This window comes from Mobula birostris, chromosome 17 (genome assembly GCF_030028105.1).
Source record: "Mobula birostris isolate sMobBir1 chromosome 17, sMobBir1.hap1, whole genome shotgun sequence".
Taxonomy (NCBI): Eukaryota; Metazoa; Chordata; class Chondrichthyes; order Myliobatiformes; family Myliobatidae; genus Mobula; species Mobula birostris.
Window position 1 is genome coordinate 63216372 of NC_092386.1, and position 24409 is coordinate 63240780.

General features: G+C 41.0%; 1 protein-coding gene across 1 annotated transcript in view; it reads left to right on the forward strand.

Moving 5' to 3' along the window:
- Window positions 1-8802: 8802 nt before the first annotated feature.
- Window positions 8803-24409, forward strand: part of slc24a2 (solute carrier family 24 member 2) — a 250813-nt gene continuing 235206 nt past the window's right edge. The window contains exon 1 of the mRNA XM_072281116.1: window positions 8803-9822. Coding sequence (XP_072137217.1) covers window positions 8874-9822 — 949 coding nt within the window. The 5' untranslated portion in view covers window positions 8803-8873. The remainder of the gene's footprint in view (window positions 9823-24409) is intronic.

The window sequence follows — 24409 nt, forward strand, 5'->3', positions numbered from 1 at the left end:
TTTATTGTTTTCCTTCTTTATAATTGCACAGTTAGAACAGTAGGGATGCCAGGCAGGATAGTGGACTGCTCCTCTTGTGGGATGTGGGAAGGCAGGGAGACCTCCAGAGCCCCTAACGACTACACCTGTGAGAAATGCATCCATTTGCGGCTTCTAACAATCTGCATTAAGGAGTTGGAGCTGGAACTGGATGAACTCTGCATCATTCAGAAGGCTGAGGGGGTGATAGATAGGATGTATAGAGAGCTAGAGACATCCAAGTTGCAAGGCACAGGAGGCTGGGTGACAGTTAGGGAGGGGTAAGGGTTTAATCAGCCAACGCAGGGTACCTCAGTGGCCATCCCTCTCAACAACAGGTATACCACTTTGAATACTGTTGGGCTGGGAGGAATGACCTAGTGGAGGAACGTCACAGCATCAGGTCTCTGATGCTGTCTGGCTCCGAGGCTCAGAAGGGAGGGTGGAGAAGAGGCGAGCTGTGGTGACATTGGACTCCTTAGTTAGGGGAACAGAAAGGAGACTCTGTGCACAAGAACGAGAATCCCAGGTGCCCAGAACGGGTGCCAGTGTCTAGAACATCTCAGATTGAGTCCTCAGAATTTTTAATGGGGAGGTGAGCAGCCAAAGGTCGCGGTCCATGTAGGTGCCAGTGTCAAAGGTTGTGGTCCATGTAGGTACCAGTGACAAAGGTCGTGGTCCATGTAGGTACCAGTGTCAAAGGTCGTAGTCCATATAGGTACCAGTGACAAAGGTCGTGGTCCATGTAGGTACCAGAGACAAAGGCAGGAAGAGTGACAAGGTTTTGCGAAGTGAGTTCCAGGGAGTTAGTTGCTAAGTTAAAGGACATGACCTCCAGGCTTGTGATCGCAGGTTTATTACCCATGCCACATGCTAGTGAGGTCAGAAAGAGGAAGATTATACAGTTTAACATAAACACAAAATTATCTGCAGATGCTGGGGTCAAAGCAACACTCATAACACGCTCCAGCTCCTCCAGCATGTTGTGAGTGATACAGTTTAACATGTAGCTAAGGAATTGGTGTAAGAGGGAGGGCATAAGATTTTTGATCATTGGGCTCTCTTCCAGGGAAGGTGGGACTTATACAGAAGGTATAGTTTGCACCTGAACTGGAGGGGAACTAATAACCTATTGGGCAGGTTTGCTAATGCTGCATTGGGGCGGGGGAGGGGGGGCGCGGTTTAAACTAGAGTTGCAGGGGGATGGGAACCAGAGGATGTGGAGACAGGTCTTGTTAAAACCTCAAGAAAAGGTCAGGAATCAAAAGGTTGAGAATGTTGCGACCAATATTCTGAGCTGCCTATATTTCATTGCAAGATGTATTGTAGGAAAGGCAGATGATCTCAGAGCATCGATCAACACATGGAATTATGATAATGTAGCCATTAGTGAGACTTAGTTGCAGAAGAGGCAGGACTGACAGCTCAATATTCCACGGTTCTGTTGTTTTAAATGCGACATAACAGAAGGGATTAAGGGGGAGGGATGGTGTTACTAGTAAGGGAAAATGTCATGGCAGTGCTCAGTCAGGACAGACAGGAGAACTCATTTAGTGAGGCTTTATGGGTGGAAATGAGGAATATGAAAGGTATGACTACATTAAAAGGGCTTTATTATAGACCACCCAACTCTATGATATTTAGAAGAACAAATTTGTAGAAATATCTTACCTGCTGCAAGAAACATAAATAGTAGGTGATTTTAACTTTCCACATCTTGACTAGGACTCCCATACTGTAAAAGGACTAGATGAGATAGGGTTTGTCAAGTGTGTTCAGGAAAGTTTCCTTAATCAGTACATAGAAGTCTCAATGAGAGAGTGTGCGATACTTGATCTGCTATTGGAGAATGAAAGAGAGCAGGTGACAGAAGTTTGTGTAGAGGAACACTTTGCATCTAGTGATCATCATGTCATTAGTTTCAAAGTAAATATGGAAAAAGATAGATACAGTCCATGGATTGAGATTCTAAATTGGAGAAAGGCCAATTTTGATGGTATCAGGAAGGATCTGGCAAGTGTGGATTAGGACAAGTTGTTTTCTGGCAAAGTGTACTTGGTAAGTGGGAGGCCTTCAAAAGTGAAATTTTGAGAGTACAAAGCTTGTACGTGGCTGTCAGAATAAAAGCTAAAGATAACAGATTTAAAGAAACTTGGGTTTCAGGAGACATTGAAGCCCAGGTTAAGAAAAAAAAAGGAGGTGCATAGCAGGTAGAAACAAAAGAGGTACTTATGGAGTATATGAAATGCAAGAGAACACTTAAGAAATAAATCAGGAGGAGTAAAAGAAGGCACAAGGTTGCCCTAGCAGACAAGGTGAAGGAGAATCCTAAGGGATTTTACAGATATGTTAAGAGCAAAAGGATAGTAAGGTAGAAAATGGGTCCTCTGGAAGATCCTTAATCTAAATATTGAGTCAAAAGAGATGGGGGGGGATCTGTATTTACTCAGGAGATAGACACAGAATCTACAGAAGTGAGGCAAGGCAGCTGCAAGGTTATGAACTACTTACAGATTTCAGAAGAGTTTGCTGTCTTGATGCAAATTAGGGTGGATAAATCCCCAGGACCTAATAACATGTTCCCTTGGACCCCATGGGAGGCAAGTGCAGAAATTGTAGAGCTCCTCACAGAGATATTTAACTCATCCTTAGCAATAGGTGATTTACTAGAGGATTGGAGGATAGCTAATGTCATTTCACTGTTTAAGAAAGGCTCTAGAAATAAACCAGGAAATTTTAGGCCGGTGAGCCTGACATCAGTAGTGGGAAAGTTATTGGAAGGCATTCTAAGGGAAGGGATATATGCATGTTTGGATAGACATAGACTGATTAGGGATCGTCAGCTTGGCTTTGTGTGTGGTTTGTGGTAGGCCATGTCTAACCAATCTTACAGTTTTTTTTAGGAAGTTATCAGGAAAGTTGATGAAGGGAAGGCAGTGGAGGTTATCTACATGGACTTTAGCAAGGTATTTGACAAGGTCACGCATGGGAGGTTGGTCAAGAAGGTTTGGTCACTTGACATTCAAGATGAAGTAGCACATAGGACAGAGGGAGTAGACGTTTTCCTCTCTTGACTAGAGGCCTGTGATGAGTGGAGTGCTGCAGGGATCAGTGCTGGGTCTGTTGTTGTTTGTCATCTATATCAATGATCTGGAAGATAATATGGTTAACTAGATCAGCAAATTTGTGGAGGACACCAAGACTGGGGGTTTAGTGGACAGTGAGGAAGACATTTAGAGCTTGCAGCGAGATCTGGACCAGCTGGAAAAATGGGCTGAAAAATGTCAGATGGAATTTAATGCAGACAAGCACAAGGCGTTGTACTTCCAACCGGGGTAACCAACCAGGGTAGGTCTTACACAGAGAAACGGCAGGGCACTGAAGAATGCAGTAGAACAAAGGGATCTGGGAATGCAGGTCCATAATCCCTTGAAATTGGTGTCACAGCTAGATAGGGTTGTAAAGAAAACTTTTCCCACTTTGGCCTTCATAAGTTGAAGTGATGAGTACAGGAGATGGGATATTATGTTGTAGTCGAATTAGATGTTGGTAAGGCCTAATTTGGAGTATTGTGTGGAGTTTTGGTCACTTGCCTACGGGAAAGATGTAAATAAGGTTGAAAGAATACAGAGAAAATTTACAAGGATGTTGCCGGGACTGGACAACATGAGTTATAAGGAAAGATTGAGTAGATTAGCACTTTATTCCTTGGAACACAGAAGAATGAGGGGAGATTTGATAGAAGTATATAAAATTATGAGGGGTATAGATGAGGTAAGTGCAAGGAGGCTTTTTTCCACTGAGGTTGAGTGGGACTACAACCAGAGGTCATGGGTTAAGGGTGAAAGGTGAAAAGTTTAAGCGGAATCTTCTTCACTCAGAGGGTTGTGAGAGTGCAGAACGAGCTGCCAGCACAAGTGGTGCTTGTGAGCTCAATTTCAATGTTTAAGAGACGTTTGGATAGGCACATGGATGGAAGGGGTATGGAGGGCTATGGCCCAGATGCAGGTCGATGGGTGTAGGCAGTTTAAATGGTTCAGCACTGACTAAGTGAGCCGAAGAGCCTATTTCTGTGCTATATTTTTTATGGCACTATACATTCTCAATTATGGAAATAACTAATTCTTCTTTCTTCTATATACTTGTGAACACTGGTTAATCATCTCATATAGCTTCCACATTGAAGTGGTCTAGATTAGGTGCTTAACAGCATTAATTTTCTTTCATATACTTTTATGGCAAGTGATCATCATATTTTCACTTAAGTGTAGCGTCTGTGGAAGCAAAGAGCTGGTCAATCTTTTGGGTCAAAAGCCAGCAGGACTGAGAGTGTAGAGGGGACATCACCAATATAAAGTAATTATATCTCTTCCACTATTTAAAGAGCAGGTCTTCCATCTACTTCTACCTCATGATGCTCACCCAGTCTTTGAAGACAAGGAGAAGGAAAGTGGCACCTGCTCCTGGACCTGGCCAGGATAACAGCCCCAGGCTGCTATCCATGAGCAGGTTCAGTTTACTATCATCTGCTGCTCTGTTTATGCCAAGGTGTCCCTGGAGATGGAGTACAACTTGTCCACCTGCATACACAGGTGTGCTCTTCTCACTGAGCACTGGTGAGACTAGAGAGCATCTTAAATTTCTGGGACAAGGATTTGAATTATTTTATGCTTTCTTTTCCTGCCCATTAACATAATTTTTCTACAAATCAGAATCTAATGGGTAGGAAAAACAAAGCAATGATTCCAAAAAAGAAACAAGGCATTCTCTAATTTCTATTTTAGGGTATGACGCAGTAAGGTTTCAGTCCTCAATCTGTTTCTAGGAAGGCGCCATGGTCTCTTTCCACAAACAAGAGGAGATCTGCAGACGCTGGGAATCCAGGCAACATACAAAATGCGGGAGAAACTCAGCAGGGCAGGCAGCAACTATTGTAAAGAGAAAACAGTTTAGGTTTTCATCAGGACACAGGTGGATGCTTTACTCTTTCCCATAGATGCTGTCCGGCCTGCTGTGTTTCTCCAGCATTTTGAATGTGTTACCATTCTCTCCTTGTTTAATATCCCTACTAAAGGCCCTGGTCATCAGTAAAGGGACTTAAGCTGCTTGTTGTACTCCATGTTGACTTCACTCAGCCCCCAGATATATACTTACACAGTTTAGTCTCCAGGCCTTCTTTAAAATGTAGGTGTGGAAAAATTGGAGTTTGGGATCCCGATGTTAAATAACTTACTGAAGTCACGAAAGAGTAGGACAGGAAGAAAACTGCTAGAAAAAGACTACTACAAGGGCAGATTTATCACAATCTGCAGCATGTGCTTCCATATTAAACGTGACATTTTCCGAGCCTATTTCATACTGAAACTGTATTTAGTTAAAATGTACATGTGCAGATTGTTTGCTTTTAATTTTAATATTGCAAGATTTAACAGTTTGTTAGAATTTAACGTTCAAAAGAATATTTTTATTCCGTTGATAAATGTACAATTCCTGTACGTTAGTAGTAGGGCTACTAGGACTTGATGTTTCAATCCCTATGGTAAGTTGGCACTCTCGATGTTGGCAGTGGGTTTGGAGTGGTGACAAGGAGGGAGGGTAGGTACATCATCGGAGTCATCAGGTGGGCACCCTCCTTTGACGTTTCGTTGATAAGCCCACGACGTCTCCAGAGGGCTCAGCGGTGCTACCTGGCGTCCCAGATACACCCCCCTCGGTTCCATACCCTCCATCTTGCAGCCCAGTTGTTGTCTTTCCTTTTAATCCAAATCCAATTGCTGCTTTCTTCTGCTGCATTTGACAAAGACTTGATTGCTTGTTGGAGGGAGTGACCCCTCACCCCCATCTTCTTCAATAGGGTTTAGGCGTTCAGTTGCTGCTTTTCTTAAAAAAGTGCACTAAATTTTATGGTATTCTTTATTTGCATAAAGTAGCATTGGTGTTCAATGGTTTGTCCAAACTATTTGCATTCTAAGCAATTTTAAACCAGTGCATTTGATACATTGCCTCTTCTCACCCGAGAGCAGATTTCTAGTGAATATACTGTACAATTTACTGGCACTGGTCGCAATCCCTCCCTTTTTATACGCTTAATACCAGTTGACAAAATCCTTTCAGCTACAAAAATACAAAAGATAAACCTGGGATTAGTGGGGGTTGGGGCTGTTGAAATCCGCGTGAAACATTGGACCCAGCGCATTGCATCCCATGACCATCTCATCCCGCATTCAAGAGAAATAATTATGTATTAACAAAACAAGCTGACTTAGACAAGTTGTCTAATCAGCAGCTGTTCTATCACTGCAGAATAATAGATTGTTAACCACAATTGATGCAGTGCAGTCAGCAAACGAAACGAGTTTGATCACGTTAAGTTTTGCCTGCACTACTGCTTGGTGGTCGGTAAACATCGCAGGAATGCGCAAAACGTGCCACGCGAGTACAGCAGGGGTAAACTTTTATAAACCCTCAACTTGTTTACAACCAACATCAAACATTAAGTTGACAGTATTGTTTTATTAAACAGCTGTTTTGTAATAGCGGAATAATGTTGACAACCACCGACAGATCTATTGATTGTGTTCAGTTCATTGAGAAGCATTTTCGAGAGGATTTGACGCAATATACGCCGAACCTTACACTGAAATTCTCTGTGGCTGGATCCTCGATCCCGTGTAAATGTTGGGGTGCAGAAACTCAGTCAAAACAACTTCCAGTTTCATAGATATAACCCATATTTTCCCCGGAAATTAGCGCTTAAAAATCAATTATCTATTTTTCTGTTGTGCGTTCAAATATACCGCGTTCGTAACCATGACTACAGTTTCTGTATAAAAAGAACAGCCTCCCGATTATTTGATGCTTTATCCTTAGATTGACCGAGAAATAAAGCTAGACGGCGAAAGAAATGTATTTTATGTATGAATAAAGACGCGTTTAAAATGATGCTCACGTGGTACACTGGCGTCTTAAACTAAGAGTATGTCTCCTCGGTTTTTGCGGTCCCCTGAGGATGAAAGCTGCGGGTGAAGGAGGATGAGTGTGTGCGAATCCCGCCTGCTGCCAATGTCCCGGAGCTCCTCCTGATGGCTGCACAGCAGCGGTGGCTCAATGTGAAGAGACAGAGAGCGTTCGCACTCAGACTGCCGCTACGGAACCCGGTAAGCCCTTTTTTTCCTAGTGGAAACTCTCAATACGCATCCATCCGAAAACAATGCTTTAAAAATAAAAGAAATTGTAAGTTCAATCAAGATTTACAAGATTGTTTTCACTAGTGATTATCTATACACAGGTAGCGATGAGGGAACATTAAAAACATCACCTGTACGTGATCAAACTGCATTTGGGGAGGCGAGTGCCTCGAAGGTATTCAATGTAGGCAAAGATTAACAAATATACTGCGGAACACATGTCGTCTCGTGCGTTTTAGTAAAAGCTTGGAAACGTTGCTGTGAAATGTTAGATGGACCGTACATAGTTCATTGGTTGTTTTCCTTGATTCATTTAAAAGATGTATGGTAACTGATATCCCTTTCCCTTCTATGAAGGGATGTAAGGCTGCGGACTTTGTTCTCTGACACCAAACTGTTTGATGAATAATCACCTGCAGTGAATCGGAGCAATATTGCTGAAATTCACAGTTTGATTTGTACCTCCCCTGCGCTTCTGATCTTTCGTCAAAGACAAAAGGGCAAGAATCCCTTTAATCTGTCGTAATGTAAGACTATAAGCAGATTGCCGCTGTTGGGTCAGACCAAATCTTAATTGAACGCAAGCTAAAAGAGCTCATTGTAATTGTTGGTGGTTATATTTTATCTTCTCCCTATCTGCTCGGATGACACTGGGCTGGAGATTTTTCGGTATTACTCGGCTTTACCTGAACGTGAATTTAAATTCCGAACCGTGGTTACTTCATCCCTTTTCCAAAGAATCGTGAACTTGTTGGCTAGGGTCTGGTAGACTGCAGTTCCACGTCGACATTCTCGAAACCAGGAATGAGCTAACTGACCCGTGAAACCCATTTGCCCATTTATTGTGTTGGTGTATATGCCCCGGAGGAAGACAGAGACCGTTGTCCCAGGTGAATATTTCCCCTTCCTTGCTTTGGGAAGACTCAGGACAGTGTTATTTACACTAATCCTATCAATACCCACCCATCGGTTCCCGTTTAACGATGACCCGTACATTGAGGCACAACCTGGGTCTCTGGAGTTTAAAAGTGTGGAAAAGCCCCTTTTCTAAACTGCGTGGTGGTGTCCGGCTCTGCCACTGTGACAGCGAGATGGAAAAAGATTGTAGTAGCAGGAAACAAATGAAGGCCATTGCGGTGGACCCTATTCGCACCCCATCTCCTCTTGCTGCAGTTACCAGCAGGGGTCACTGGACTGTGATTTAAAAACCCGAGCTTCGGCAGATTATTATTTTCTCTTTCCCCTCCCTTTCTGCTACTACAGGAAAGGCAGATTTCATCCAGAACGTTAGGGAGTAAGACTGCAGTCCTCGCGGCTCTCGGTAAAGCGGCGTAAAGACAAGTCTTGTTTCATATTTAAGTACATTTATCATTGAGTTTAATCCAATTGTGCATGTGATTTTAAAATGCCTAATTATTATAATCGCCCATTAACACTCAATATATTCAGGTGTTTAAATGTTTTTTTAATATTTTGCAGGGCGTTAAAACTTGCATCAATTCCACCACCAGCAGAAAACAAATTTCATTTTAAAGTATGAGTCGGCTTTCATACGCCTTTCCTCGCAAAGTCATGAAGACGGGTAGTGAATGAAGAATTCTGCTATAAACATTCAACGTTTAAAAAAATAGACACAACTTTTCCTGTAAAGTCAAGAAGAGGCTAGCCATGAATTCGAAGAGCTTCAGCGCGGAAGTTGTGGAGATGGGCCTGTGTTGCAGAGAGCAGCAACATTCTCCGGATCCCCGGTTCTTCCGAAAGCACAGGTACCAGGCCAAGAGGAAACTGAGACTGTCGCGAATTGTGGGCTTTTGTCTCGGTTTAATGGCTCTCAGCGCGTTCTCGATCTTATTCAGTGCCTTTGCCTGGACATCAACCAACTCAGCAAAACCACAGGTCCAACGCAGAACTCTACTGGGGTTCGAGGAAAAGCAGAAAATATTCAAGCTTCAAAATTATACCGCCGGGTCCGAACTGGCTTTAAGGTACGAAGTGCCGGCAGCCACGTCCCCTGAGAATAATAGCGCCAACGTTGGAGACTATCCTAGAGATATTTTTACAGTGGAGCAACGAAGGAAAGGAGCTGTCCTACTCCACATCATTGGCATGATTTACATGTTTATAGCCTTAGCCATTGTGTGCGATGAGTTTTTTGTACCGTCATTGACAGTAATCATTGATAAACTGAAAATATTGGATGATGTGGCGGGGGCAACTTTTATGGCAGCAGGTGGATCAGCCCCGGAGCTCTTCACTTCCTTAATAGGCGTTTTTATATCTCACAGCAACGTTGGGATTGGGACCATAGTGGGTTCCGCAGTGTTCAACATCCTGTTTGTAATCGGAATGTGTGCTGTATTCTCCAGAGAAATTTTGTACCTTACCTGGTGGCCACTGTTCAGAGATGTGACCTTTTATATTATTGACCTAATTTTACTTATTGCGTTCTTCCTGGATAACGCCATTTTTTGGTGGGAGAGTGTGGTTTTGTTGTTAGGCTATGGATGCTATGTGACCTTCATGAAGTTCAACACTAAGATTGAAAAATGGGTGAAAACGAAACTAAACAGAAACAAAGTAGTAGAAGCCACAGCAACAGATGGCGATGAAAAGGTATGTGTGGTTGTATTTTATAAATTTATTTATAATAGAAGTAAGGAGTGGCCTTTGATAATCCCAAGGGCCCTATGTACTGGGTTAAAATCTGCAGATGTTAGAAATCTGAAATATAAAAAGAAACAAAGTTATGGGAACTCTCCACAGTTCAAGCACTGTCTGTAGAAAGAGAGTTTGCATTACCAGGATGCTTCCTGGTTTAGAGAGTATGCATTATGATCAGAGATTAAGAGAGCTAGGGCTTTACTCTTTGGAGAGAAGGAGGATGAGAGGAGACATGATAGAGGTGATAATAAGAGGAATGGATAGCCATCGCCTCTTCCCCAGTGCACAACTGCTCAATACAAAGGGACATGGCTTTAAGGTAAGGGGTGGGAAGTTCAAGGGGGATATTAGAAGAAGGTTTTATTACTCAGAGAGTGGTTGGTGCATGGAATGTGGAATGCACTGCCTGAGTCAGTGGTGGAAACACTCATGAAGTTTAAGTGACTACTAGACAGATATATGGAGGATTTAAGGTGGGGGGGTTATATGGGAGGCAGGGTTTGAGGGTCAGCACAACATTGTGGGCCAAAGGGCCTGTAATGTGCTGTATTGTTCTATGTTCTATTACTATTAAAGGTTAAAGATCCTTCTTTGAAAATGAGAAAGGGTCATTCTTGTGTGACTACAATTCCTAACAATTATCTGGACACAGGAAAGGGAAGGACTGAACACCGAGTGGAACGATTCTGAAACTGAGCAAGTAGAGATCACAGCAGGATCAAGCATCTGAAACCTATACTGTATTATAACAGGATATTTTGAAGCAAATCAACTACATTAATAGATGGCCCGAATCATTGAGTAGAGAAAAGATATTTCAGATAGAAGCATCTTAGATGAACTCCATTCAGCCCATTCTGGCAGGACGCTTGCTATATCAATTTGTAAGGTCTGTCTTGCTTTAAGTTATGTGTTTTTATTTCTGGTGCATTGGTGTGTGCTGCTGCCTAAAATTGAAACATTGCATCAATTAACCAGCCTGCAGGAGTTGCTGCAATTTTAACCAATTAGTAGTTTATATATTTGGTAAGGGTCCAAAAGCTGGGTCTGTCCTGAATAATCAGTTGCAATTTCAGGAATCAAAATGAACAACTCAATACAGTAGGTTGGCTGTAATTGTAATCAGTACACTTATTTAAGAACATTTATGCAATCCAAATGTGAAATTAAATCTAAATAAAGGGGGCTGGGTGTTATTACACAGGATCTAATTGACCCTTTGATGTCCTCAGTATTGACTATCATGGAAGTTAAGTATAATGACACAGAGGTAACAGTGGAGAGTGATCAGTTTCCAACAAAAGTTTGAGAATATGGCAGGTTTTAGATTTTTAGATCATTGCGATTTCTTCTGGGGAAGGTGGGACCTGTACAGATTGGATGGGTTGCACCTGAACTCGAGGGGGAAGCAATATCCTTGCAGGTAGGTTTGCTGGCATGGTTCGGGAGGGTTTAAACTAATTTGCGAGGGGGATGGGACCCAGAGCGATAGAGCAGTGAAAGAAGTGCATGGAGTAAAGCCAGATCTAACATATAGAGAGGCTTTGAGGAAAGAGAAGCAGAATAAACGGTGTAAAGACAGTAAGGTAGAAGGGCTGAAATGTGTGTACCTCAATGCAAGCAGCATCAGGAACAAAGGTGATGAACTGAGAGCTTGGATACATACATGGAATTATGATGTAGTGGCCATTACAGAGACTTGGCTAGCACCAGGGCAGGAATGGATTCTCAATATTCCTGGATTTCAGTGCTTTAAAAGGGATAGAGAGGGCGGAAAAAGGGGAGGAGGGGTGGCATTACTGGTCAGGGATACTATTACAGCTACAGAAAGGGTCAGTAATGTAGCAGGAACCTCTTTTGAGTCAATATGGGTGGAAGTCAGGAACAGGAAGGGAGCAGTTACTCTACTGGGGGTATTCTATAGGCCCCCTGGTAGCAACAGAGATACAGAGGAGCAGATTGGGAGGCAGATTTTGGAAAGGTGCAAAAATAACAGGGTTGTTATCATGGGTGACTTTAACTTCCCTAATATTGATTGGCACCTGATTAGTTCCAAGGGTTTAGATGGGGCAGAGTTTGTTAAGTGTGTCCAGGACGGATTCCTGTCACAGTATGTGGACAGGCCGACCAGGGGGAATGCCATACTAGATCTAGTACTAGGTAATGAACCGGGTCAGGTCACAGATCTCTCAGTGGGTGAGCATCTGGGGGACAGTGACCACCGCTCCCTGGCCTTTATAATTATCATGGAAAAGGATAGAATCAAAGAGGACAGGAAAATTTTTAATTGGGGAAAGGCAAATTATAAGACTCGAATTTGTGGGTGTGAATTAGGATGATGTTTTTGCAGGGAAATGTACTATGGACATGTGGTCGATGTTTAGAGATCTCTTGCGGGATGTTAGGGATAAATTTGTCCCGGTGAGGAAGATAAAGAATGGTAGGGTGAAGGAACCATGGGTGACAAGTGAGGTGGAAAATCTGGTCAGGTGGAAGAAGGCAGCATACATGAGGTTTAGGAAGCAAGGATCAGATGGGTCTATTGAGGAATATAGGGAAGCAAGAAAGGTGCTTAAGAAGGGGCTGAGAAGAGCAAGAAGGGGGCATGGTGAGTAGGGTAAAGGAAAACCCCAAGGCATTCTTCAATTATGTGAAGAAAAAAAGGATGACAGGAGTGAAGGTAGAACCGATTAGAGATAAAGGTGGGAAGATGTGCCTGGAGGCTGTGGAAGTGAGTGAGGTCCTCAATGAATACTTCTCTTCAGTATTCACCAATGAGAGGGAACTTGATGGTGAGGACAATATGAGTGAGGTTGATGTTCCGGAGCATGTTGATATTAAGGGAGAGGAGGTGTTAGAGTTGTTAAAATACATTAAGACAGATAAGTCCCCGGGGCCTGATGGAATATTCCCCAGGCTGCTCCACGAGGCGAGAGAAGAGATTGCTGAGCCTCTGGCTAGGATCTTTATGTCCTCGTTGTCCACGGGAATGGTACCGGAGGATTGGAGGGAGGTGAATGTTGTTCCCTTGTTCAAAAAAGGTAGTAGGGATAGTCCGGGTAATTATAGACCAGTGAACCTTAAGTCTGTGGTAGGAAAGCTGTTGGAAAAGATTTTTAGAGATGGGATCTATAGGCATTTAGAGAATCATGGTCTGATCAGGGACGGTCAGCATGGCTTTGTGAAGGGCAGATCGTGTCTAACAAGCCTGATAGAGTCCTTTGAGGAGGTGACCAGGCATATAGATGAGAGTAGTGCAGTGGATGTGATCTATATGGATTTTAGTAAGGCATTTGACAAGATTCCACATGGTATGCTTATTCAGAAAGTTAGAAGGCATGGGATCCAGGGAAGTTTGGCCAGGTGGATTCAGAATTGGCTTGCCTACAGAGGGCAGAGGGTCGTGGTGGAGGGAGTACATTCAGATTGGAGGATTGTGACTAGTGGTGTCCCACAAGGATCTGTTCTGGGACCTCTACTTTTCGTGATTTTTATTAACGACCTGGATGTGGGGGTAGAAGGGTGGGCTGGCAAGTTTGCAGACAATGCAAAGGTTGGTGGTGTTGTGGATAGTGTAGAGGATTGTCAAAGATTGCAGAGAGACATTGATAGGATGCAGGAGTGGGCTGAGAAGTGGCAGATGGAGTTCAACCCGGAGAAGTGTGAGGTGGTACACTTTGGAAGGACAAACTCCAAGGCAGAGTACAAAGTAAATGGCAGGATACTTGGTAGTTTGGAGGAGCAGAGGGATCTGGGGGTACATGTCCACAGATCCCTGAAAGTTGCCTCACAGGTGGATAGGGTAGTTAAGAAAGCTTATGGGGTGTTAGCTTTCATAAGTCGAGGGATAGAGTTTAAGAGTCGTGATGTAATGATGCAGCTCTATAAAACTCTGGTTAGGCCACACTTGGAGTACTGTGTCCAGTTCTGGTCGCCTCACTATAGGAAGGATGTGGAAGCATTGGAAAGGGTACAGAGGAGATTTACCAGGATGCTGCCTGGTTTAAAGAGCATGCATTATGATAAGAGATTAAGGGAGCTAGGGCTTTGCTCTTTGGAGAGAAGGAGGATGAGAGGAGACATGATAGAGGTGTACAAGATAATAAGAGGAATAGATAGAGTGGATAGCCAACGCCTCTTCCCCAGGGCACCACTGCTCAATACAAGAGGACATGGCTTTAAGGTAAGGGGTGGGAAGTTCAAGGGGGGTATTAGAGGAAGGTTTTTTACTCAGAGAGTGGTTGGTGCATGGAATGCACTGCCTGAGTCAGTGGTAGAGGCAGATACACTAGTGAAGTTTAAGAGACTACTAGACAGGTATATGGAGGAATCTAAGGTGGGGGCTTATAGGGGAGGCAGGGTTTGAGGGTTGGCACAACATTGTGGACCGAAGGGCCTGTACTGTGCTGTACTATTCTATGTTCTATGAGCTCTGTTTTAGCCATTGCACCACATGTGAAGACTGTTTGGTATAGTCTTTGTTTCCCTGAACCGATCCATTTGTAGCACTGAAATTTCTCAGTGTACAATTCACAGGAAGTAAATAGACCTGGTTTCCAGTTTTCACTTGCATCTTTTTTTAAAAGAAGTGTGTATCTATTGAAATTCACCTCAATGCACAACATAGAAAGATTTATTAAATTACACTCGATTAGATTGGTAAGTTCACATACCAATGGTTTTCTATGAAGCACGAAGCAATCAAAAGTCTGCGGGAAAAGAAGGTATCTGAGCTCATTTCCATTGTAGTTTCTTCCACTATTTTAATTAGTGTTTTTTTTTTTGTTTTAGGCATACTATTATGTTAATACAATGCTATTCCTATTCTGTTATAATTTTTCCCTTCTTTATCTTTTGACTTTCTCCTTCTCTTCAATATGATGGTTAATTGAAGGAAAGCAATTGTTTGCTGCTTGCAGATTTGAGCTAGCAAATAAGATTGTGATTTACTGACTGGGGGAACATTGGAGTAAGCCTAAATCTTGCCATAATAGAGAAGCAAGTTCCAAAAGGTCTAATTTTCTCACATGAAGAATGAATACAGTGGTAGGAGCCGAGTGTTGTTTAAATCTATAGGATCCATGTGATAGATAAGATCCTTGTGACAGATAGCAGCTTGTGCCAATATTTCAATGGTGTGCCTTCTATGGTGCTTCTGCACAGCACAAACTGACATGATTAGTATAGAAGTTAGATTTATTTTGATTAATGCTAATTATTAAATAATATATAAACTTTGCAGGTTGTGTAGTGATAACCAGTTTGTGGACTGTGCACTTCAAAGAAGCAGAAATGACTAGTTTTCTCTTCAGCATTCCAATATGATCTCCTAAGATGTCATTAGTATTGAGTACTAACATCTAATCTTGATCATTAAAAGGAAAATAGTCATTTTGATCCCTGTTTAAAAACTGGATATACTCTGTGGAAGTAGAAAATGTTGTAACTAAGGTCAGCCACCCTGCACGTGCATAGACCTGCATATTTTGATTTAGAATGGAATGGTCTTATCAAGAGTTATCGAAGTTATTTGGCACATTTCCAGCATTATAAAACACTTAAAATACTATTTTTGATAATGTAATAGAATAGGTTCAGAGTTTATTATATTAATGTGACACACTTGGAAATGGAGTAAATGCAGTGTTTAAGTGTATGTTTTGGATCTACACTTACTTCCTGACAGCATTTGCAGAGGTTCTGTGATTTGAAAATGTTTTTTAAAAAATTTTATCTTTTGCAATAATCCTACTAATTAAAAAACTTATTTTTGAAATGTTTTCAGGAAACTGAAACAAATAATAATTGTCATAGTAATTCTTGCTTTCTGGAAGTCACATATCCTGATATTAATATTTTAAATGCAGCATTATGTGAGGTATGTCCCTGATATAAATGGGGAATGTGTGAATGTATAAATAGTTAGCACTGTGGAGCTAGTGGATAATGGTGGTTTACTGTGGATATAGCTGTTGTCATATATAGTGTATGGGAGTAACTGCTTAAGGCTATGTTTTCACTTCCATCTGGGTTGCAACAGCTGTACTTGTTTTGAGAAGAGAAGATAATTGTTAAATTATGTCCACTAGTTTTGCTTTTCCTCTTGTAGAGAAATGTGTGCCATGTCTCTTCCCTTGGCTAGACAGCTGAGGTGAATAGCTCACTCTGAGGAATTTCAATATAAACTCTCATCCTGGCTCCAGCATGCATTGTCCCTGGTGCAATTCCAGGCCAGGCCATGCCATGACAATACATGAAAAACTGAGTGAATTCTTGCAAAATAATTAATGTTAGTCATTGCACTGTAACCATGTGCCAATATACAAACAAATACAACAGATTTTCATTAAGCTGATTTTCTAATCAGGATACTACATTTTCTGGTTTGGCATCTTCAGTAAATATTCCACTATTTTTGAAACTGTTTTGCTTATGAAGAAAAATTGATGTGTCGAAGTTTATCACACAGATTTGCACACAGTTAGCTAAGGAAGGAACATTTCTAGGTGATTGGAGTCTGTACAGAGCTCTTATGATCTAATGTGAATCATGTGACCCTATCCCCCTTTTTTTGAGAATGTGCCTTGTAATTGGTCTTTCCCAGACATGTACATGAACAATCAAACACTCAAGGTTGAAAGTAGTACAAAATATCTGGTGACGGTAGAGGCATGATCAAAACTATATACAGTGAAAGTTTGCAAACAATGCATCTCCTGTAAACAGTAATGACAGTGTTGGAGTGCATGCTTCTCATTAGCTGGGTGCTACTTTTACTGCATTAACTGAGCTTTACTTTTAGTGTGAGTGAGAACATTGCAGCAGCAACAGGTGACTGGGTCAGGGACAGATTAGGTGAATTTGAGAAATGGATTTTGAAATTTATAGCTTGCCTAAGGGCAACAAACTGAGTGTGTGAGGCACTGTCTAATCTTTGTATGTTCAGAAGGCTTCCTGTTTACAGGAGACACTTGTAAAGCACTGTCTGAATATTCCTGATCTAATTTGATTTAATCAAATGCTGTTGAATCTTAAATCAATAGTCCAAAACTGATGCAATTTCAGAGCATGGGTTTAGATTTGCCCATGCTAAACCCTGTGTGTGTGTGTGTGTGTGTGTGTGTGTGTGTGTGTGTGTGTGTGTGTGTGTGTGTTGCTTTTTAAAGCTCATGCTGAATTACTAACATGTTTTCTTGAGGATTCGAAGATGTGATTGACGGTTTACCAGCATCTGTTCAGAAGAGATTCTGGTTGCTGCTGTTTCCCAGTGAGTAATAGTGGAAAGAAGCACATGATAGGTGGTATGAATCTAGTGACTGAGCAATTTGATTTAAAGCTATTAATCTATTACATACATTTTTAAATTTGCTACTTTGTTCATAAATTTTATTTTTGGCTTTTTCGCATTGCTGTTTCAAACTGTCCAGTTGCTCTTTTATTACATTGTCAGGCCTTGTCGATAATTACCTGAAGATTTGTGGCATAAGGTTTAAATTAATTTATTGGAAATTGTGTCTGAATACCTTCATCTTCACAAAATACAAAATAAATGGTGGTTCAGAGAACAATTGTAGAGATCTGATGTAGTAAAACAAAACAGTGAATTTCACAGGGAATATTTCTCCAAGTGTTCTACTGAATAGAGATATTTGAGTTCGATAGTATGATGCAGTAATGGTGGCTACAAAAGTTAAAGGTTTTAAAGCTACAAAAAGGTTAAAGGCTTGAGGGGAGCATTAGGGGAAATTTCTTCACTCAGAAGATGATGGTGAGAGTGTGGAATGAGCTGCCAGCACAAGTTGCGGATGTAGAGGAATTTGGATGGGTACATGGATGGGAAGGGAATGGAGAGCCTTGATCTGGGTGCAAGTTGATGGAACTAGGCAGATTAATGGTTTGGCACAGACTTGATGGGCCAAAGGGTCTGTTTCTGTGCTGTCCTGTTCTGTGACTATTCTTCATCAACCTTATAATCTAGAAATGTATTAATATCTGGTGTGCTACAGCAGCCATTTAAGAACAGGCCAGCATTACCAAATAAAATAATTTGATCTAAGTGCTTAAGTTATAAGCAGAGAAAGAAAGAATGAATTTTTTGAGCCAATAAACTCTCAAAAGATGTGTTTTTTTTTCTCGTTTCCCTCCCTTCTCTGCTGTATTTTCCTTAAGTTTATGAATTCAAACTTATAGTATTGTCTGTACTTCTGTCATAAATAATATTTCACTGTTTGAACATGGGATTATCTAAAATGTACATCATGATACTCAGCACCTAAAACAGAAAGAACATATAAAGTGTGTCCCTTCCAATGTCTTCGTTCTTGAATTGGCGACTCTAACATGGTCAGCACTTTTCTCTATTTGCATTCTGGTAATAATTTTTATTCAAGTTTAAATCATGTGTTGAGCATTGAGCTATTCATTTTATACTAGTTGTTACTTGCAGAAAATATGTATTGGTGGCTTCCATAGGAAGATGTAATTCTCAGTATAATTAAAATAAGCAGTTGCTTATATCAATCAAAAGATTCTACCTATCCAGTTCTTAACATTTTTAACATGCAAGTGCTTTCAGGCATTTTGGGCAAAGCACAAATCCTCTTTGCTGAGCATCCCATTTAGCTTCTGAAGCTGTTTTGAATGCAAGAAGACATAAGTAAATAACACTTTTTTAACAGATGGGAAGTATGCTGTCTGATCTGAGTTCCTCACCACTTTGTGTGTTGCTCAAGAATCCCAGCATCTGAATTATCTTTTGTGATTTTGTTATTGAAACAAATTTACTTTAAATATTTTAAAAATGAGAATCTTTCTCCAATAACTGGATGACTGGAAGAGGTTTCCTCCCATTAGAGACTGACCAGTACAATATCTTTTCAATGAGTTGGTGGCTTTATACTATTGGCTGTAATAAGCAGCTTAGATTTGGACTTCTGTATAGATTTCCAACAATGCAGGCATTTTGGTTTTTATTTTGGATTTAATTGTAGTAGTAATACTAGTAATTCCATTGGCACTTTCATTTTATTCTGGATAATAGACTACCTGACTGGCAGACCACAGTTTGTGTGGCTTCAGAGCTGTGTGTCAGGCATGGTTGTAAGCCGCACTGGGACCCCACAGGGCTGTATTGGCTCCCTTCCTGGTTTACCCTGTGTACTTCACTGATACAACACAGTCATGTCATCTGCAGAAATTCTCTGATGACTCAGCAATAGTTGGGTGTGTAAAGAGAGATTGGGAGGATGAATACAGGGCCCTGGTGGAGGACTTTGAAATGGTGCAAGCTGAATAATCTGCAGCTCAACATCAGTAAGACAAAGGAGGTGGTGATTGAATTTAAGAAGACTATGCCTGCACTGGTCCCTGTCACTCTTGATGGTGGAGGAAGTGGATGTGGTGAGGGCCTACTTGGTGCACCTGGATGACAGATTGACTGGAGCACCAACAGAAGCTGTGTACAAGAAAGGCTGGAGTCACCTCCACTTCCTGAGGAGACTGTCAATGGGAGTATGCAGGCCTCTCCTTCACATGTTCTACCAGTCTGTTGTCGCCAGTACAATCTTCTATGCAGTGGTGTATTGACATCAACACAGGTGATACCAACAGGCTCAATAAACTGATTAGAAGGGCTGCTCCTGTCATAGGAGTCAAATGGGACACTCTGGAGGCTGTGGTAGAACAAAGGACCCTACGGAAAATCCTGGGCAATGTTTCTCACCCTCTGCATCGCACCTTGGCTGATTGGAGGAGCACTTTTAGGCTAAGGCAACTGTGCTGTTCCGAAGAGTGCTGTATGTGGCCATTCTTACCCTTGGCCACTAGGCTCCATACTGAGTCAACCTCGAACTGGGGAAGTAATGACCCCCTCCTATTAGACTGTTTGAGGTAACTTATTTTTATTCTTTCTTACTTCACTTCTAATATTTGCATACCAGTGGACTTGTAATGCTACTGTGACACTGTAATTTCTTTTGGGATCAATAAAGTATCTATCTAAACATTGAACATTGTGTACATGAAGGGCTTCAGTGGTAGCCGTAGAGATTGGGCCCTAATTTACTCAGTTTATTTGCACCCGCATTGATTGTGAACTATTTAGTAATGTCCATGTAGAGTCATAGATTTTCAAATACTTTGCACTTGCAGTTTTCAGTATGTAAATGAGGCAGTCAGGTAAGTGTTGAGCTCTTTGCATTTTGACAGAGCTTTGACAATATGTTTGGTATACACCTACAGAAAATTATGAGTACTTGAAGATTATCTATACCTGAATGTCAGGGCATCACTAAATTAGTGACAAAGAACAATGGATGAGTGAGTTCTCAAGTGTAAGTACTTCAGAACCACCAGGATTTCCTTTTCTCTCTGTTTACTGTATTTTGGTCAGGGTAAGCTAAACTTGGAGTCACCAGGTGCAGTAGCTGTCAGCATCAGTTGGGATTGGTGGAAGTGGAGGATTTATTAATGTGTTGAGACTGGAATCATTGATCAATGACTTCTGTAGCCTGGAGACTTTTGGTGTCTTCATTTTACCATTCAGCTTACATAACAGTCCTGACGTTGCTTCTGCAGTATTAGGGTATTTACTACATAAAAGCCTTGACTGCAACTGGGTCTTGGAAGGGCTAGTGGCACATAGGTTAAATGCTCCTTTCAGCTCCAATAGATGGTTTGTGTTCCATATTCCAAATTTGGGGCTGAAAGTGGTATATCTTTGTGTACTTTTTTAAAGTTTCCTTCAGCTTACCGGTTTCGTGATTTGGCCTTTGACACATTTAGACATACTTGCTTCCTCTACCGTGGACCTAGGTACAATCCGAGCTGGTGGGAAGGAGTGCTGATTGATATTGGAGCTGAGAAACACCAAGCTGGGGGTTGTACAGGATTTTGTGGATCCGGTGAGTCTGCTTTCCTCTACCTTTAATGGGTTAAATCAAAATGTTACCTATTGTTCCCTCCCTTTCCCAGTGTCATATGTTTAGAGCTTATGTTTCTTTTGCAAACAGGGCGAAAGAGTAGAAATTATACCCAACGCCATTATGCCTTTGGGATTAAATGAGAAGAAATAGGAAGATTGTGGCTGTGTAGTGTATCTTTTCAGTGGTGCCTGCCAGAGTAACAGTCACCTAACCTGAGTTGGCAATGTGCCACTGATCTTGTCTTGAGTCAGATTTAATTAACAACCTAACTATGCATGAATATTTATCTGAATGTAATCATATTATGAATTAATGGCGCATTGGAAAGGAGAAAGGCAAAAGAGTACTAAGATTAAATTGTTAATGGCTAATGTGATGAAATGCCTGAATGTGGCAAGGTGGATAAATGGACAAAGTTTCAATGGGAGATGCTTAGTTTTGGGGGAAAAAAAGCAATGTGAATATCTTTGCCTAGAAGTAACAGCCATGGATAAATACAGAGGAAAATGGTTCATGCAAAAAAGTACGAAGGGTGTAAAACTGGCATCTAGGTGTTTGGAATTCTCTAAACTTTAACTGATATTTTAGCTGTTTTTTTAATTGAAGATATTCAGAAATATGTCAGAAAATGCGCAAACCTGGGACATAGGTTAGCCTTGATTTAATTGAATGGCTAAAGGGCTAAATTCTCAACTTCCTTGATCCCTCTGTTCTTTCCAACTGGAATCTTCCCTAAATTTCCTGCCTTTGTTTCCCTGCTGCATGCCCAACTTCACTATAATTTGTTTGAGTCTACCAATTTTGTTATTATTTTTTGCTACATCTAAAACATTGACAAACATGAGATATTTCAAAGTTCCTACTTGTACTAATTTTCTTGAATATGGGAAAGACCATTATTGTCAATGCTCAGTTATCCCCCAGAAAGTGGCGGTAAGCTTTTCCATTGATCTACAGCAGTCCTTGTGCAGTTATCAGTTCACATCAATGTGAAATCAGTTTTAAGATGTAGAAAAAGGTGCTGAGACTGAGCAAACACAAGTTTATGGTAGGGTGGAGGGTAAGAAACTAAAAGAAGTGGTGCAGGAAGAGGATGAGTGAATAATTAAAAGTTTGTTTTGGAGAAGGTGTAAGTGGAAGAAGCCAACATTTTATTCTGAAGAGTGTACTATGCTAAACCTATAAAATACAATGTCTGGAATTGATGATTTTCTGAAGTAGCTAAACTCAAAGTTGAAAGTGCATTTGTCTATTACCTCCATTCAGTACACAAGAGAGAAGCACTGATTATTCAAACTTTAGAGTCCTTGGGTGGAAACTCTGCTGGGAGACTTGTTTCACTGGCATAGAGTTTGGTGGCAAATTAAGGTACAGATTTAAGGTAATTGGCAAAAGAGCCAGAAATTGGATGTTTTTTTTTTAGCAGTAGACTTGGATTCAATCGTAACTTTCAAATGGGAATTAAATTTGAGATAAGTCTGTCTCAGACAGGCACATGGACGAAAGAAAAGTGGAGGGGTATATAGGAAGGAAGGGTTAGATTGATCTTGGAGTAGGTTAAAAAGTCAGCACAGCATGGGCTGAAGGGCCTGTACTGTGCTGTAATGTTCTATGTTAAAAGTAAACCAGTTTTGGGCTTTGGTAAGAGAGTAGTCATGTGAGTTGCTTGTCAATGAAGGTCCAAGTGAGGAGGTGGTGTGATATCTGTAACTCATTGCCTCAAAATATCTTTTGATTCTGGGGCATCTGGAACTTTCAAACCTCTAATCAGCAATTGTATGCAATGATGTGGAGCAAGGGACACACTAAACTTCCAAAAATTAGGTTTTGTTCAGTTAAAAACCCAATGAGCTCTATTAATCTGAAAAGCAACAGTATGAAAATAAAAGCAGACAGAAAATGTGGAAATACTCCATAGGTCAAGCAGTGTCTGCAAAAAGAGAATCGGAGTATTCACTTCAGTCAATGACCTTCAGCAAAACCTTTCTCTTGATGAAAGACTGCCAACCTGAAATATGAACTGTTACTGCTCTCTCCACAGATGCTGCCTGGCCTCTTGTGGATTTCAACATTTTATGTTTTCCTTTCACTCATGTAGCATCTGCAGTTTTTCAGGTGCGGAAGAAGCGTCTTCAAAGTTACTGGTCCATCAGTGAACATGCTAGTACCGGTTGATGAGGGTTAAGATATAGTCAAAGATCTGGATTTTTTTAAGTTTATGAAAGGTTGAAGATTTGAATCAGATTTAATATAATGGGGATATGTTGTATTTTTTTGCAGTAGTACATTACAATACATAATACAAAGAATATATTTTTAAAAAATTAAAGTAGTGCAAAAAGAACAAAAAAAATGAGGTAGTGTTCATGGGTTCATTGTCCATTTAGAAATCTAATGGTGGAGGGGAAGATGTTACTGAAATGTTGAGTGTGTGTCTTCAGGCACCTGTACCACTAGATTGCTGGTAGCAATGAGAAGGGTTGATGTATGTCCTTAATGATGGATGTTGCCATTTTGTAGCATCACCTTTTGAAGGTGTCCTTGATGCTGGGTAGGCTAGTGTCCTTGATGGAGTTGGCTGAGTTTACAATTTTCTGCAACCTTTTCCAGTCCTGTGCAGTGGTCCCTCTATAGCAGAGGATGATACAACCAGTTAGAATGCTCTCCACAGTACATCTGTAGAAAGTTTGTAAGTGTCTTTGACATACTAAATCTCCTCAAACTCCTGATGAAATAAAGCTGCTATTGTGCCTTTCCAAATCAGACCAATGCTAATGACTTTTGAGAACTCAATAATCAAGTCTAATATTAAGCAACACACAATGCTGGAGGAACTCTGCAGGCCAGGCAACATCCAGGAAAATGAATAAAAAGGTGGGAAGAGGGGGAGGAGGATAGCTAAGGGTTGGTGAGGGAAGCCAGGTGGGCGGGTAAGGTAAAGGGCTGGAAAGGAAGGAATCTGATGGGAGAGGAGAGGGGACTCAGGGGTAGGTGATAGGTGGATGAGAAGAGCCTAATGTTATTAATTATTCCAGTATTTCAGCTAGTTCTTTTCCTCACTTCCTATCTATTAACATTGGATCTACCTGTTCGTTGTTGTTATTTTTTGAATACGCTGCTTGATGAAGTGAAAACAATAACAATGCAGCACTTAGGCAGTTTCCATTGAGTTGGTTAGACCATTTTTGGTGCCAACTTGTTTGGATCTATCCCCTTTCCTTCGCTTCCATCACCAGTATTTTATCCACGGTGGTATATACTATTTTGTATCTCTGCAATAGCATTTAACCTTTGAGAGCTTGCTTTTGTGTTCATACAATGACTAGGACATGGCTGCAAGAGGTGACTCATTTGCAGACAGCAGATCTTGCTGCTGGAGTTTCCTGATTCCCTTTTAAGGGTTTTCTGCTCTCAAAGATATTTGAACCGTCTTAAAAGTCTCTGCCAGTCACTTAATTCTATTTGCATAGATTTAATTAAAATACATTATTATTAAGGAGGTAAAATATAATTAAACTATAAAATAATTAAAAAGATGAAAGTAAAAGTAACTTCCTACCCACAGTTTTAAAATTAAGACTAATTATTCCATTTGGATAAATAGGACTGAACTATTTACTT